General features: G+C 47.1%; 3 protein-coding genes across 3 annotated transcripts; 1 reads left to right on the top strand and 2 right to left on the bottom strand.

Moving 5' to 3' along the window:
* Positions 1-6,216: 6,216 nt before the first annotated feature.
* On the bottom strand, positions 6,217-7,427 carry UCRPA7_4901 (putative cytochrome p450 protein; the record flags this gene model as incomplete). Its single annotated transcript, XM_007917452.1, has 3 exons — positions 6,217-6,930; positions 6,987-7,122; positions 7,309-7,427. 3 exons carry the CDS (start codon positions 7,425-7,427, stop codon positions 6,217-6,219), a joined length of 969 nt encoding a protein of 322 aa, XP_007915643.1.
* Positions 7,428-8,409: 982 nt separating this feature from the next.
* UCRPA7_4900 (putative alpha beta-hydrolase protein) lies at positions 8,410-9,039 on the bottom strand (the record flags this gene model as incomplete). Its single annotated transcript, XM_007917451.1, has 2 exons — positions 8,410-8,922; positions 8,977-9,039. The coding sequence occupies 2 exons, from the start codon at positions 9,037-9,039 to the stop codon at positions 8,410-8,412; spliced, it is 576 nt and encodes a 191-aa protein (XP_007915642.1).
* Positions 9,040-10,321: 1,282 nt separating this feature from the next.
* Positions 10,322-11,758, top strand: UCRPA7_4899 (putative aromatic prenyltransferase protein; the record flags this gene model as incomplete). Its single annotated transcript, XM_007917450.1, has 3 exons — positions 10,322-10,419; positions 10,473-11,579; positions 11,632-11,758. The coding sequence occupies 3 exons, from the start codon at positions 10,322-10,324 to the stop codon at positions 11,756-11,758; spliced, it is 1,332 nt and encodes a 443-aa protein (XP_007915641.1).
* Between the last annotated feature and the right edge of the window lie 5,354 nt (positions 11,759-17,112).

Genomic DNA, 17,112 nt, shown 5'->3' with positions numbered 1-17,112 from the left:
AAAGAGATTTTGATAAAGCGGCCGTTCAAGGTACAGAGTTCGAGGGGACTCGACGTGATTTCTACATGTGTTCTTCAGGAGATGGCATGCTCAGGTGTCTGGCTAAGATTGAACGCTTCATCCCTGAAACTCAATCGTAGACTCATATCTCGCACCAAGGATGGACGCCGTCGAACTTCGCAGAGTTGATGTCGAAACCGCCCTTACGGGCGTCTAGATCCACGCGAGGTTTGCCGGATGATTCATATATGCGTAGACCAAGAATGGCCGATATCAACGAATATTGTATTGACCCCTTTGGGGAGCCATTATACATACCTTCCCGGAAAAAGAATGCAACTCCGCTCGTCACGCTGGAAATTCTTGAGAGAACATTTGGGACTGCTAATGATTCAAAAAGTGGCCTAGACATGGATGGGCATGGACAATCCTCATCGGAATTAGCTACAATACGAAAGGAAATTGAGACACTTGATCTGTGCAAGGCCGTGCAGAGCTGTGGTTTTAAGCTAAAGCCCGATACAAAAGGCTTGCTTGTTCGTATGTCTATCTTCTTCAGCCTTCCTTTGAGCGGAACAGCTTCGAGTGTTCACGATATTTTCTGACCATTGCTCGGCTTAGTCTGGGAACAAAACGCCCATCCAAGCAGTCGACAGAAAGCTGCAGACCTAGTCGAAGATAAATGGGCCTCAAATGATCACGGCAAAGGGCAAATCCAAAGACCAACTATACCTACCGTATTGGGCCCATTCAAGTTACCATACCCACATATTCGCAGGCTGCAAGATGCTCTCTTTGAGGTCACATCATTCTACGTACCAGTAGACGATATGGAGATTTTCAAAACGGCGTACCACAGGTTTCGTTGGTATGTAGACTTTAGATTAATTCGTTCACATGAACACACCTCTACCTTCTACTCCATACTTACCAGTAACTCTAGGCCCAAAACCCCAAGGATTTGATGATCAAGGCGGGTGACTTTTCCCCTGCCCCCATGACGAGATGGCGCGGTGATCGGGAGGAGGGATCCTTCAATCGGAACGGACAGGATATGGCACGATTCACAAGCGTGATAAGATGGTATCCCGGCAATGAGGCCAGTCGATGGTATGATGAGTATGCTGAAAGAATATGCAAGAAAAATTATGAGCGCATGGGGCTGGAACTTGACGCATTGACGCTCATAGCCCAGAGCGGCGTAGAAACTAGAATCTTATATGTAATGCCATAGTGAGCGGTCAGCATCATGGCGCGCGAGAACAAAAGCATAGTAACAGTTCACATATCTCCAAGCCAGACATTTAAAAAAAAAAAAAAATAACAGAAGACAAAGAGTAGTTGTCATGAGACTAGAATATAAGAATTGGTCAGATTTCAGAAGCCAGGAGTAACAAATTGGAGAACATCATGACTAAAAGGAGTAACAGTAAGTATTATCAGAATGAAGAGAGCTCGAAACTAGCTTGACGAGTCGTTGAGAAATCGTTGCTTAAAGTTGGTAAATTCTGAATGGGCTCGGTTTTTCAACGTGCAGGATGGCGGCAGGAAAGCTGGGCACCGAAAAGTGGCATAGGCCCTTTAAATAGCCCAGTCTTTTTGCGAGTGGCCCCCCGTTACAGATGTTCTGCCCCACGGGTGACACTACGCATCCTCCTGGTTCCCCGCAGATTGTAAGAGAGTGTAGCTCACTACTTACCTAGATCCAATAAGACTAAGACCATCCTCGACCTTTCTTCCTTTTCTAATTCGCTTGTCATTCATGACCACCTTTATAGCCCTTCAGGATGGCCGGTATACTCGCCAACCTGCCATTTTTTAGAAAAGAGGCAAGGCCACTGCCGCCTGTTTCCCCTACAGATGAGGTCATTCCTGTACATTTATTCGATGACTCGGCTGCGGCACGCGGGATTGTCCTGGTCTCGACATATAAGTTCGACGACGTACTGGACCCATGTAAGCTCCATACTAGCTTGTCACATCTTTTCCAGATGGAAGGGTGGCGGAGGTTTGGTGGAAGATTTAGGTATCGGGTAAGCAATCGCAAAACACGGGATGTTAGTTCCTCATATTCTCTCAAGTCTGATTGAAGTCCTAGCCGGATGGCAATTTGGAAATACATGTCCCGAGTGTCTTTACAGAGGAACGTCCAGCCGTGCAATTGACTAAAGAAGACCACGGTGGCCCTATCGCAGAGCACCCTTTGGCCTCCAAGTTGCCCCAACCGACGGGCAAAATGGTGACTTCTCCAGGCCCCAAGGAATTTTGTTCTCTTGGACTAGGTCCTGAGACGCCTCGCAACATGGATGATTTCGTCTACTCTGGCAAACCTCAGTTCTGTCTGCATGTGCAGACCTTTCAAGATGGAACTCTCGTGTCCCTCACACACTCTCATGTGTCAACAGACCTGATGGGCTTGGCCGCCATTCTCGAATCATGGAGCCTTATCCTGGCTGGCAAGCCAGAAGCTGTGGCTCCTATGGTAGGATATCACGAAGACGCTTTTGAGGGTCTCTGGAATCCGCCTCCGAAGGAACAGCACGTTCTCGCGAACAAGGTGCTCGACGGCTGGCGTTTCAAATACTGGGGACTTCGCAGCTTGTACGAGTCGTGGCGTAGCGCGGACGTTCAATCGCGTGTCTTGTGTATGCCTAAATACATGATGGAGAAATTGATGCGAGAAGCCAGGAATCACGTAGTGGCTGAAGCTGATGCTGCTCCTGCGACGCCCAAACCATTTATTAGCGAAGGAGATGTCCTGACTGCACTGGCCTGCCGAATGCTCGCGCAATATGAAGGTCCCAATTCAACCCGTGAGTTGGCAACGATCATGGCCGTAGACCCTCGAAGTCGGGCCAGATCAGTTTTCCGTCCAGACACAGCTTACGTCCAGAACTCGCCAACAAATATCTACGTCTTTTGTGGCGTCAGTGAGGCTCTCGAGTTGCCTCTGGGAAAACTGGCCCTTCTGGTGCGGAAGGCCATAGCGGCCCAAACTACTGAAGAGCAGATCAAGGCAGCTACATATCTGTCCGTGCAGTCCATGAAGGCGCAGAAAATGCCCATAATATTTGGTGATAAGGACATGGCCACGCAGTTTATGTCGAACTGGACCAAGGGCAACCTTGCCGAACGGATGGACTTTGGCCCAGCGGTAGTGCGAGAAGCGGCTTCAAGGCCTTCGCACAGCAAACGAGGACATCCAGTATACTTTCAGGCATCTGATCCATCCCACAATACGGTTTCGGTTATCTCAAGAGTCTTTGTCGTGATGGAGAAAGACTATGACGGCAACACTTGGTTCTCGATTTCCTGGCCGGAGAAGATGTGGTCTGATATGATGGATTATTTGAAGCAATTTTCTTGAATACAAAACGGTCCAGACAAACTACATGTTGACAACGTTCGCCGACAGGAGGCCAAAATGAATAATGACTCCAGTATGTCAAGGTTAGCTATTTTACTACGAGGTGTTGATATTCTCTATTCAGTATCTAGAATGCTACGGCTAGACTGCGATATTATCTTCAAGATCCTACGAGAGTGATTGCAAATGTCTAGACCATTGTACTTTTCTTAGACCTTTTCAGTCCCAGTTCCCTCTATGACTCAGGAACGATCCCACACTCTTCACCTCCCTTATTTCCTTGTTAGATGCGAAGAGCTGCCTGTGCAAAAAGCACAGGGACGAGGCCGAAGAGTGACACAGTCCCCCAAGCCCAGTGGTTGTCCCTTGGGTAAGTCAAGACTTGAGAATAAGCTGCCATAGTTGTGCCAACTCGCAAGACCGAATAAGCGAGTTTCGGGTATCTAATAATGATGCCTCCCGCCGTGATAACGACACTTTGAGTCAAGACTGAGTCTAGCAACAAACCTACAACTGTCATGAGCACAATTGTATTTTGTTTCCCAAGCTTCACCGGCAGAGTCTCCAGTCCTTCTTTAGTATCCTCAGCAATGTCTCTGATATCGCAGGAGGTTTCTCGAAAGAATTGGTATAAGACTGCTAAGTAAAAGCTTCTCGCTCGCAGGGCATCGTCGCTGCATTGAGAGTTCTCTTGTTGGCAGTAATAAGCCATGCTTGCATGGGTGCACACACTGGCCATACATAGCGCCACAACAAGTGACTTTGCTTCGACGAGCTACACATATTCAGTGGCAGTCCATTAACTAGAAGATTCAAAAGCTTACCAAAGTTTTGGGCTTTGCCAGGATTAAACCATCTGCTTTTGAAAATCGAGGTATGCAAGGAGCGCCCCAAAGTAGGCCCAGTGGTAGGACTCGATATATAGGAATCACGGTGGGCAAGCCTGACATGACTGTGCAGACCAATACAATAGCCCATTGACCATAGACCCAGGTTTTCCAAACCCACTTTTCAGGTCTACTCGACGATGGTATATCTTTGTATGTGTCAATGGCTATTTAATTTGGCGTCGTAAGCACTCAAAAAATCACGAAAGAGGGAAATGTTTGGTACGTACAGTCTACAAGAGCTGAGACGGTGCCGATGAGCCCAAGAAGTCTGCCAGGGAACTGATATGAGCCAGTAGCCGTTTGTATGGCGCCTATCGCTGGTGCTAGATGACCTAGGCCCATCAACGTAGGCATCAGGCCGAGACTATAAAACGTATCTGTGCGTGACATTTCGGCGATCGTGAGCCGAGAACTTCACGAACGCGGGTCAAGCATATATAAAGGTGAACCAGGGCGGCAGTGCTCTCTGTTGATCAACGGTAATAGATATTCAATAGCATAGCTCAAGATTCAGAAGTATGTGATGGAGATCGGAACTAGAATGAAAGCATCAAGCACAGCCAGGTCAGATGTGTCCGTTACAATAGGGCTATGGGATGACACCCCCAATTTACATTTGTCTAACAATGCATGTCTCGGAATATATCGCCATTCATTACTATCCTCTGATCAGTCGCAAAAGCCCTCTGTGGAGATAGAACCGATAACCGGATCGGGCCAGAAAGGGGGGCGTTCGCTAATGACACTCCTACCAAATGGAGTTCGACACTCACAGCCATACTCAATGAAGAGATCTGCACCTTGCGTGGATTTGCCCTCAAATGAGATGACAATACCATAATCTGAATGAATATCATTTAGCAACACTTGTAATCATATTTAAGCTTAATTCTATAGGGGGCATTTGAACACTTTGAATCGGACTTATCAGACATTTTACCAGAAGTCTAAAGTCCTCAGTACAGTTATCATACTGGTATCATTAATGGTTTTTTTACTGCTATAAGTAACCTGTTAGGCTGGTGGGTTGCGGAGCTTTCTAGAAACACACCTCACGGGAACAAGACATGAATAGTAACTTTCCCACTTAGGTGAGACGCCGCGCTCGCCTAGTTATACTTGTAACACAATCTTGATTACTGTTTCCGGCTCAGGATCTTGCTCACAAAGCAGTCATTATGCATGGAATTTAGCGTTGACTCAGCCTGCATTGGACATGTGATAGGAAGCCTTGTCAGCGACCGCAAGCACACAGTAGTAATCAATAGGATGAAGTTGTCCGCGACGTTTTCTATGAGATACAGGTTTGGAATTGGAGGCCGCATATACCTGGCGGGTCGCGTAGGTTACATCACGCATCTCCCTTAACCTTGGCTTCTGAACATCTCTACAGTAATATGCTGTCGGAGGACCGGATATTGCCTACTTAGGAAGGCCAAGGAACCACATTCAAGGCACGATGTTTATAGTCTTTCTTAGCAGTTCTCTACAGCCATCAGAACTCAATTACATCGATTTCGGTATATCAATAGTGGAGTTTTGGCTCCACGGGGTTCCCGGCGGGGTAATCCTGAAGGATTCACAGAATGCACGATGACAACAAGAAGGATCGCGAAAACTGGAGCATGGTTTGCTCATCACCAGCGCCATATCCCCAGTGTCTCTAAGACCCACCGCCCTGTTCTTGATATGTGCATATAAGTGTGTCTAACAAAGCCCCCAATACTTGTGGGCATGCCGTCTAGGCACAGCTAGGTCCAATGATGGGCCACCGATATGATATATTTTTGGGGAATCATTTCGAGATCAAGACTGCTAGAAGTTCGATATTGGGCAACAATCCAGATGTCTGGTCACTCGGCATGTGTCTTGTCTAGTGTATGGCGCATGGCAATGCAACGTGCCATTTCTCTTCTGTTAGACTTTGTGCATACACTGGTTCCGCTTGAAGCCCACTCATTAAACCTTTCTTTTTTTCAATGTGATGAGAAATCGGCCGCAAGGCTCATCAAGAGTCACCTTGCGGACATTCTCCGGCCGCTTGTCAAGTCGCACAAAGTCGTAATCCAAAAGCAAATGCGTCAGCACTAGCTTGAGTAAGTTGCTTGTGAACCACCGCCCAGGGCATGCCCCCCGACCAAGACCAAAGTTGAGAAAGCTCGGGGAAATGTCTGTTACCTTGGGATGCTCCGGATCCTCCATTGAACGGCGCGGGTTGAAGCCGCCGGGGTAGGCCGCCTCATCGCGTTGATAGACCTTGATCGGAGCCGCAAGCAGCGCGCCCTGCGGAACATGAATACCGTTGGAAAAAGTGAAGCCTCCTTTCTTGCCAACAGCTCGCTCGAGGCCAGTCTCACCAATCGGATTGTAGCGAATGCTCTCGCGAATTAATGAGTCCATGAGGTCAAGTCTTTGAAAGAAACCGTGAGAGTAGCCATCGCCCTTGTCCATTTCCCTCTGGATCTCCGCACGCAAGTCTTCCACCATGGTCTCAAAATCACCTTCTGGTAATGAGATGAGATCATATACCAGATTGGTCATGGTCACGAGGTTGGTGTAGGACTGAACAAAGTTCAGAACCATCATTCTGGCCACTATGACCAAAGGGTCATATTCGTTTTCTGATTTGCTGTCCTTTTTGGCCGCCACGATGATTGCGCTTAGCATATCATTCTTGAATTAAGGTATTAGCTTGGATTCCTTCATATCCAATAAAACTTGTGACCCACTGGCAACTCTGGCTCAAGACCTTTCTCATCGGCAGCATCTAGAATGGCCATCCGTTCCTTGATGACAGGTGTCGCGTGCTTGGCTGCGGTCTTGATACACCTCATCAACGGTCGACACATGAGCGGCAACAATAACCTGAGGCGAGATCTCAGCAAATCGCATTTAAGAGGCTATAAGGATTGCACTCACGGGCGAAGGAAAGGAGGAATAAAGCGGGCGTACAACGCCGACGCGAAAAATGTAGCGGCATACTCTGCCGTGACATCCTGATACTCCTGGTTGTGACATAGAGGATACCCTGAGATGATGCGGTTTGCTGACCTGCTTAAAATGCGATTTGCTGTATCCCACATGTTGATTCTTGCGATGCCGTTCGTGTCGACTTGCGCTGAGACGACATCTTTGAGGGCCGCAGTCATTTCTTCATTCACCATATCCATTTTGGCGGGAAGCTTTTGGTAGAGCTCTTTATGCACAACATTTCGGTATACAGGGTGTATCACGATATGTGCCCCTAGAGTTGTATAATCGGGCACGAGGGCTTGTAAAGTGTATCTCTTGAGAGATATGTCGTTGTCAGGCTGGCGAACGTATTCATTGAGCAGCACTTTCGGAACCATGAGCATGAACCCTGTGCTGCAGTGCGGAATTGGAACCAGGTAGATATTTTTATCTCTGGCTGCAAGAATCTATCGCCGTCAAATCGTGTCAGATGCCTAGTTCTCTGAGCTTTACTCGTCAGGAGCATTTTACTTTACGATGAATTTCCGCGAAAAGCTCCTTGGACTTGAATGCGACATTCCATGTGGACTTCAAGAACGAACCCACGCCTCTCTTTCCTCCAACCCAGCTAAAGCTACGATAGTCCGGCGAGAGAGCAGCCACAAGGGCTGGCTTCATCAAATGATACACCCATGCTACCCAGGTTGCAAACAGCGCGTACAAGAAGATGCGAAACAGAGGTGCTTGCAATCCATCGGCGAGTCCAACTTCCATCGTGATGCCAAATAGTCGAGGCGTTTCTGAGTAGAAGAATTGAAGAATACTGGATGTGCCAACAGCAGAACTTGTGGCATAGGATACTAATTAGTATCAGGGTACGTACCGGACAGGGTTCACAACGCTAGACTAAGGTGATCCCCCGCCCGTTCAATCCCACTGCATGGTGGCTTACTGGGGTGACTTTAAAAATGTGACAATCGTGTTTGTACATGTACTGTGCATGTACTCAAGCACCTTGCTCTCACCAAAAACCTACTTTTTATTGCTATTTAGATTTCTTTTCTCTAATTATGCACCATGATAAACCTTCATGAAAGTTATTTTTTAGGAGGTATTTCTCGTGTTGTTTTTTAAGCTCCCGATGGAGACTGATTATGATTGTATTTAGTCACTTATATCGTGTCTAACTCGACTCAGCAACTAGGTTCTTAGCTTATTAGAGTCAATACTTGATGGATCAAGTGGCACAAAAATCTCATCATTTGCGACAAATTCAAGCAGAGCATTGCTGACCTCCTTACTCCTTTCTAACATGACCCAATGCCCGGCACCCTTTAACAGCTTTTCCGTATAGCCCTTGCTTGCGTATGGCCTGATGCCAAGCCCAATCTGATCCGGCCTCGTAACCATGTCCTCGGCGCCGCATATGCCCAATACAGGCACCCGAAGCGTGCGTTCTGCGTCGGTTAACGGATCTTCATCGGGGGCTTGTGTCCCACGCATGAGCGATCGGTAGTAGTTCAGTGACGCCGCTATGGTGTTTTTACGACCGTTGATCTCGAGCCATCTGGCCTTGTCCTGTTCACTGAGCCACGGCGGAAGGGGACCCTTCTTGCCGGCTGTCAGCCATGAGCGCGTGCCGTTTATTGCGGCAAGGCTGCTGACCCAGCTGATGTTATTATCGGGGTATGCCAGATGGAAAAATGACTCGAGCTTGCAGAGTTTGTCAGTACATGGATGTTTTCTAGGAACCTGAGGCCAGCATACATTCTGGACTATGATATTTTCAGCATCATACGAGTTGAAGAAGTACCAGTACCCTAATTGCATGTATCCGAGCTGTGATTGACTCATAACATTCAACCCGTCGACGTCAAAGAATATTCCTGGGGCAGTGTACCCTGCGGAAATGAAGACCAGCTTGTGAAAGCGCTCTGGGTGCCAGACAACCACTCGAGAGAGCAGCATGGAGCCCCAATCATGTGCAACACCAACAACCTGCTTTATGTTCTCGTGGTCTAATAACTCTACGAAGTGTCCACTTAGACGCTTCAAACGATACGCTTCAATATCGACACGTTTATCACTATCGCCATAGCCGAGACAGTCAGGGGCGATAACTCCATAACCAGCGTGAGTTAGATCGGCCACTTGGTATCGCCAGTCGTAACGTGACGACGGGTAGCCATGTATGAGAAGGTACGTGGTCTTGTCCCCTTTGGCGGCAATGTAATCGTAAGCGTAAGTGTCCCCGTCCTTGGTGGTAAAGCGCTTGTCAAAGGAGTCCATCGCAAACGTCAAGGACAGAACTGCTTTTCAGAGCCTAGACACTTGGGATTGCAAAGTTGCTTGGCGATTTCGGAGGAGCAAGGTGTGGGATGGCTTTCAGCATCTTCAAGCTAGATTTTGCTCATCAGGTCGATCAATCCTTTGATTGTATGTTCAATTGATATACAGGAATCTTTCTTCCGAAAGATTCTGAATCAGCTCAGTCTCTAGATCTAAATGTGTAGACTATTTAGAGCTAGTCATAGGGATATTTTTAGTGAATACCTAATTTGCCAGGGTTATGCCACAGAGACGCGGAGGTGATACAACTACCCCAGTGGAGGTGTAATATGAGCTAGCGCCGGCATAGACCCCCAGTCAAATTTGCCCGGGCCGAGCCACACAAGACGCAGATCGCTTCCCGAGAAGGCTTAATGAGAGGTGCCCGAATTCTTCTATGACCCGTGTATGAATAAACTAACGAACAACTTGGTAGGATTTCTGATGGTGGGTAGTACGTGACGGAAGATGTTGGCGAAATCGGAGGCCTTTCGGCTGTCGTTTATTGCTTTCAGGTTCCCTTCTGCCAGTTCTTGTTCTTTAATCAGTCGAAGGTCCACAATTGCTCAAGTAAGCGTTGCCGTTAAGGATTAGGTGGCTTCGTGATTGGTTGTGTCTAGATCTGGTTAATGGTGGCATGCGGAGGAACCGACCGTGCCGCTCAGATATGATCACCACTGCTGGCCTAGCATTGCATAGAGGTGGCTCATTCTTGCAATTTTTGAGTGTGTTATAGCAGAGGATTTGACGAATTGGATCTCGAGCTAGAAGCAATTTCGACGACATGACAGATGTTTTCCATAACGCTCCTGTTTCTCTAGTCAGCCCAGCCCGAGGTGAGGTGAATGGTGAGGGAGAGATTCTAGAGACACTGATGACGAGGTATGCCCCAAGAGAATCCTGAAATGTTTTCAGATCAACACTGAGTCGATTAGAAGCAGCACCGAGGTCTCTGTCTCGAAAGACAAAGAAGATGGTGTGGCCTTTTGGACAAAGCACACGAAGCCCGTCGTGACTTCGTTGCTCAAAGCGGTCGGAAGCTATACTGCTGAGCAGCAGGCATCTCACCTAGAATTTCTGGAGAAATATATCATCCCTAGCATGGGACGCGCGCCCGAAAGATCTCGCGCTAGATCCCTTCTCACACCCAATGGCTCGCCTTTCGAGACCAGCATCAACCACAGCGACAATGGCAAGTCATATGTGCGCTTCTGCTATGAGCCGGTATTTCCGGGGTCTGATGGCGTCACCGAGAGCCCTATTCCAGTCATCGGAGAAAAGGTGGGTGCGGACTTGCGCTGGTTTAACCAATTTGCCGCCGAGTTCTTCCCGTCCGAGGCAGACGATGCGATTCTGGCAGAGAAGGTGCCGAAGGACACGATCCGCATGCCCAAGGTATTCCTCGCGTTTGATCTCGTAGAAGGCAGGCAGACGATGAAGGCGTATTTCTATCCCATCATCAAGTACATGACCTCAAAGACCAACTCCGACAGGGCGGGCTTTGATCTGATCAAACGCCTCGATCCGCTTGGTACATCCTTTGGGCCCGCCCTAGATGCCATAGAGGACTACCAAAAGTTGTTGTACCAAGACCCGCCACTGACTGCTGTGATCGGTATCGATTGTGTGAGCCCGGAGGCTGGTGCTCGTATCAAGATATACATCGATCCCCAGTCCAACTCTTGGGAAACGGTCCGAAAGCACGTCACGCTTGGAGGCAAGCTGACGGACAAGACGACGCTTGACGGCTTGGCTATCCTGAGCGAATTGTGGAACCTGATGATCAATGAGCCTGAGGACAAGGAGATTGAACCTAACTTCACAAAAGAAGTCCGAGGCTCGCAGCCTAGCCCTAGTGGCGCTTGTTTCAGCTGGGAGCTAAAGCCTGGCCTGGCCATACCTGATGTAAAGATATATATCCCGTTGTGCCAGTACTTCAAAAGCGACAAAGCCATTGTGGAGGCCATGGAAAAGGTATTCCGGAAGCGCGGATGGGCTTGGGGTGTGGAGGGGGCTTATAAGAAGGTCATCTTTGATGCATTGTGAGTTGTGATCGATCCTCTATGATGTTTTTATGATCTAATGCCATAATAGTGGAAGCGATTGTGTTGATGAAGAGATTGAAACTCCATACGTGCACACATTTGTATCCTTCAACTTCTCTGAGAAGAAGGGGGCGTATATGACGACATATGTGGCACCATTTGTTCGATTTCCTTAACGTACGGCGATTACTGTTTTTAGCACTCTATAGTCTTGATGAATGTTTTCTACAATGAAAATCTGAATAGAATACTTCGCAAAATATTATAGAGATGGAGTGCTGCTGAATATAAGATATGAAAAAGAGCGAGTAGACAGATATGTAAAGCCCGCAACTTCAACTCACTGAATGCTGACGAATAGGGTAGGCCGTAGAAAAGCTGCTGTTTCATTCGATAAGAGTTGCTCGCCCTGGCTCGAAACTTTGATATGAGATCTAAGCCATCTGCAGAGTACCTTATGTTACTAGCCTTAGCAACTCTTTAGCAACTCATATGCCAGAATTGAATACACATTATGAATGAAAGACTTCATGCTGAGACTGCTTTCATCAAGTGATTGTTCCAAGACACATATCCACACACTATAAATCACTCATGATCTATGAAGATTTCGCAGTTCATCCTTTCACTTCATATCTGTGCTTTTTGAAAAGGAGCGGTTAGCTTAACTGTCTGCAGCCTACTTATGAGAGCACCGAATTGCACTTCTGCCTGTTGACCAACCTTTCATCACAAAACAGAAAAGGCAGGGAGAGTTCGAGTTCTCGGCAAAAGATCCATTAGTGCATTTATCAGTGTTACATATATTGATAGAGCTGGAGATTCTAGGTCATGCCAGAGATAGTTGCCTTGTCGGGAACTGCTAATAAAAAGGACAGAGACTTTGTCAGCACATTCGCCATAAGGACATCGTAAGTAGAGATCGCTATACAAGGTGAGAAAGGGAGGGGCTTACCAGTCAATTCCCTCCAAGCTATTGCTAGATGAAGAAAGACTACTGCTGCCTTCTATACTGCTATATTTTGCACACTAGAGTTAGGCATATCGTATTGTTACAATAACGTTCAGGCCCAGAGTCCGAATTTGATAGTCCAAATATTTCCAAAATGGGCTATTTTGGGGTTCTTCACCGTGATGGGTCGTTCCACAGGTGTGCGTTAACGTTAAGGGAACGACCCAATACAAAGACTTCTCTACCAAACTTACAGAACACAATAACCAGGACCCTACGGTAAAGATGACTCTTACCCGCGGTCCGCTTCCACAACACGTCCAAACCTTTCTCCGATATCCATATCCACCATCGCTGGCGAAACCAAATGTTAATATTCCTTACTTGAAGATTGAGTCAACTGATTTCTCTACTCAGATATCTATCTATAAAAGTCCTCATTTTCGGTGTCGACAGCCTTGAATTGCCATCGAACCACCAACTATCAGACAAACAGTTATTTACCCACTGGCCTGCCATCAAGACCCCAATCTGAGCAGGATCCTGTTGCGAGGAGACGATGTCCCAAGAAAAGCCTTTCACGAGGACAAAGGTTCTCATATTATCCGATACACACGGCATGACTCTCGCAGGCAATACGCCGAGCCAGCTTGTGGATGTTGCTATTCACTGCGGAGACTTGACCGAGGAATCGAAGCTCGATGAGTTTCGCGCAACTCTTGAGCTTTTGAACACGATTGAGGCCCCCTTGAAGCTTGTTATCGCTGGAAACCATGATTTCACATTGGACGCCGTAAGCTTCAGAAAGAAGGTTGAAGAAGCAACGCGACAACAGTTGGAGCCAGAGCTTATATCCGCGGTTTACGGAGAATATGATGAGGCAAGATGTCTACTGACGGATGCCAAAAAAGACGGCATTCATTTTCTAGACGAAGGCAAACATCAATTCTCTCTGCAGAATGGCACGAAACTGGCTATCTTCGCAAGTCCATTCACGCCATCACTAGGGGATTGGGGGTTCCAGTACACTCCAGACCAAGGCCATGTGTTCGATATTGAGAGAGGAACGGATATTGTAGTGACTCATGGACCTCCGCGGGGTATTTTAGATCGAACAAACTCTCGAGAAAGGGCAGGATGTTCGGATCTTTTCATGGCTGTCGCTAGAGCAAAGCCTCAGGTTCATTGTTTTGGTCATATTCATGAAGGCTGGGGAGCGAAGATGGTTACATGGAGAGAGACACTTGCCGAGAAGCCTTCACACCTAACTGACATCGATAACAACAAATCTTTTATCGTCGAGCAGCTTAGCACGTTGCAAAAGAGCAAGGTCGACACACCTGAAGACATGAAGGAGAAGCACGACAAAGTCAACAAATATACCGACCAAAAGTTCTGTTGTACAAGCCATTGCCATGGCGATACGGCAGTGTTAGAAGTTGGGAAGCAGACACTTTTTGTCAACGCATCAATCAAGGGTGACGAGGACATGCCCATTCAGCTGCCTTGGCTTGTGGAACTGGATCTACCCAAGGCGGATGCAGAGGATGAAGTCGTCGACGCACAGGGGGCAAGTAAAACTGCATTAGGAAAGAAGCGTGTTCTAGATGAGGAAAAGGATTTTGTTGAGGAACCAAGCCCCAAGCAACGGCGACTGGGGGGGCATGTATGAAGAGACGAGAGTGAGCTTTCATCCTGGCCACCTACGAATGAAGGACATAGTTTATACTTTAATATAAAGGTTATTAAGCTTTCAAAAGAAAAGCTATTAGTTAGGTTAGCCACAAGTCATATGTATAGTCATATGACTACGTACGTGTCGTCTATTAAGGTTATAGTCCTTAGGACACAAGTTACATAAAGGAGAGCATCTCCCACTCCAGGAGATTCTCACCTTTTACATATATACACGCATACTTACATACCTTCTTATTACTACTACACTTCACCCTCACTTCACTTACTTCCGCATACGTGAAATAACTACTGCTACGCTTATACTAGGTTCCTTACATTCTCTCATATAACCATAAAGCTCATATACACTCAGCATATACACGGCACTTTATTTTGATCACCCGGCACTAAATCGCCCAAAGAGGCTAGTGACCCCCCTACAGGTGTTTTTGAACCCTTGTCTGCTGCAGCCCCCGATCGGCCCCCACTATGTAATTAGGGAAACTTGTAAATTTAAGAGATACATAGTTTCTCGAGCTCTTTATCGACGACCATTTCTCTTCTGAAATTTTGGTGCTCACCCCTGCATCGACCAAGGCGTCGAAAAACCCACGGTCATTGATCATGGCCATACGAAGCAGCTCGGCGCAAGTTTCTTCGCTATTCTTTAGAGATTCCAAGGTACGATTGAATGATTGACTTAGCCCACACAAATAGTAGAAAAGTATCAATCTCAACATCGGCCAAGACCACGCTTTCATACTCGAGGCTTCGGCATGGAGCGTGTGGCCGTTCTCCCTCACGACGCATACCAAGAGAACGAGCTGATCCGGACCCATCAGTGTTTGATACACAGCCTCGAACTCAGGCCCTATGCACCGACCTTCTTCTAGCTCTATGATTCGTGCGTAGTGCTTCAAATCTCTGCTTAAAAGTGTCCAGTCATGGCTTGTGAGTGGCTCGCGACCGTACATTTCCATGAGATGCAAAAGATATCGGAAAATCAAGCTGGCACCTGATTGCTTGTGAATGGTTGGAGCGAGATTCTGCAGCTCCTTATCGCCATCGTAGCCAGCCATATAATCCTTTGCCGTCTGATGGATAAACTGCACTGGGTCGTCTGGATATGAGTGGCCTCCTACTTCGAGTAAGCCTCTGGACCGGCCGTAGAGACGATGCTGCATTTGCGTAACGGTAAGAGCATTAATTTCTCGATACGATGGCCGATTGCTGAGGATGAAGAGCGATGCGGTAAGTAATTGATACATAATGAAAGGATTGCGCCAGAATGTCGATATTCTAAGGAGAATGGCGGCTTCCTCATTTGTTCTTGTTGTGGTCACGGCTGAAATCCGGCGCCCGCGTCGGATTGCCCTAGTATATAGTTCTCTCAACTCGGTTGGAATGCCCTCTAGGAGTTCATAAAGCTCCTCATAGCTGTCCCCTTCACGTATTCCCTCGGCAAGTTCTTCAATGACTAGCTTGACCCATATGAACACCCCCTGAGCTTTTTCTTCAATCTTTTGAGAGAGCAGATCAAGCTTTTTTGTTCCATCTTCCTTCAAGGTATGCCAAGTAGCAGCTGTTTGTATTGTCCCATGAACATAGAGTTCAATGTCACCTGCTGTGTGGTTGTGGATCTCGAGTCCAGGGCAGTGGCGAAACTGCTCTTTGAAAATGTTCTCGGATCTAGATGCCAAGCAGATTCGCGCCTTGAAAGACGGGTTCTTCGTAAGTCCCTGTAAAGACACTAAGACGTTGATGAGATCTCTTTGATCACCGTCGTGTTCATCGAGTGCATCGATGAACAAACATATGTTTTTCTGAATGTGGATTCTCTCTGCAATATTCAAGAAGGCGGCTTGTAACGATCGAATATCCCAAGACTCAACACCCTTATTTCGGATCGCTTTGGTTGAGGGATTAGTTTCGCAACATTGAGCTGCGAAGAAATCAAATAATGTGACAAATATGGAGGAGTCCTGACTGATTATGCCAAAAAGAATCTCTTTCATAAGTGCATCGAGTGATTTCTGAGCGGACATTCCACGATCATGAAAGAAAAATGGGATGATCCACCAGGGTTTCGCGTCGTACTTTTTGAGAAGGCTAAGTGTCGTGTTATGAGTAGCCGCAAACTTCATGAGTGTCGACTTTCCCGAACCGGGTTTACCTTGAATCCAAAAGACGGTGGAATCAATTTCTCCGGTGAGCCAGTTACGAAAAGCCACTTTTTCGGTGTCAAACAGCCAACTGTGGGTCTCTTTGTAAGATGGTGCTACATCCTCGAAGCGTCTTCGAGACATCGGTACGTCAAGTGAATCTAGACATATCTGATAAACCTCGTCAAAAACGAGTCCATCAGGATGATTTTGGAGGTTGAGGTTGGTGGAGAGTGTAAGCAGCTTGACATCCCGATAACCGGGGGCCTCGGACGTCCACTTGCGCAAAACTCCAATAATGCGTAAAAAGTTGGTATCTTCCATTGACGAGAACTTGCCCATATCTCTATGATTGGCGTACAATGATCCTCGAGTCTCGCGGAGATAGCCTATTGTTGCTGAATCAGGCTCCACAATGCGGGTACCCTGGGTATCTAATTCTTCTCTGAATGAGTGCACTTGGATGCAGCCGTTGGCAAGCACCTGACCGAAGCTTCTTGAGATTCGATCCAGTACCTCCGAATTGTTTTCCAGAGACCGTAATAAATCTGTATTTGGACGCTGAAGAAACAATTTCGAGAGCTGAAATACAAGTTTTGCAAGAGTTGCTGCCTTGGATCCATGATGCGGAGTTCCTAGGAACATTACGCCTATCGTTTTGGACAGAATAGAATTTGGATCTAACACAAGATTGTCGATTCGTGATATGCTGAGCGCATCCTTGACGACGATTCCTCCG

Source organism: Phaeoacremonium minimum (genome assembly GCF_000392275.1).
Source record: "Phaeoacremonium minimum UCRPA7 unplaced genomic scaffold PA7_03_scaffold_371, whole genome shotgun sequence".
Taxonomy (NCBI): domain Eukaryota; kingdom Fungi; phylum Ascomycota; class Sordariomycetes; order Togniniales; family Togniniaceae; genus Phaeoacremonium; species Phaeoacremonium minimum.
This window is presented reverse-complemented; position numbering and strand designations above follow the sequence as displayed.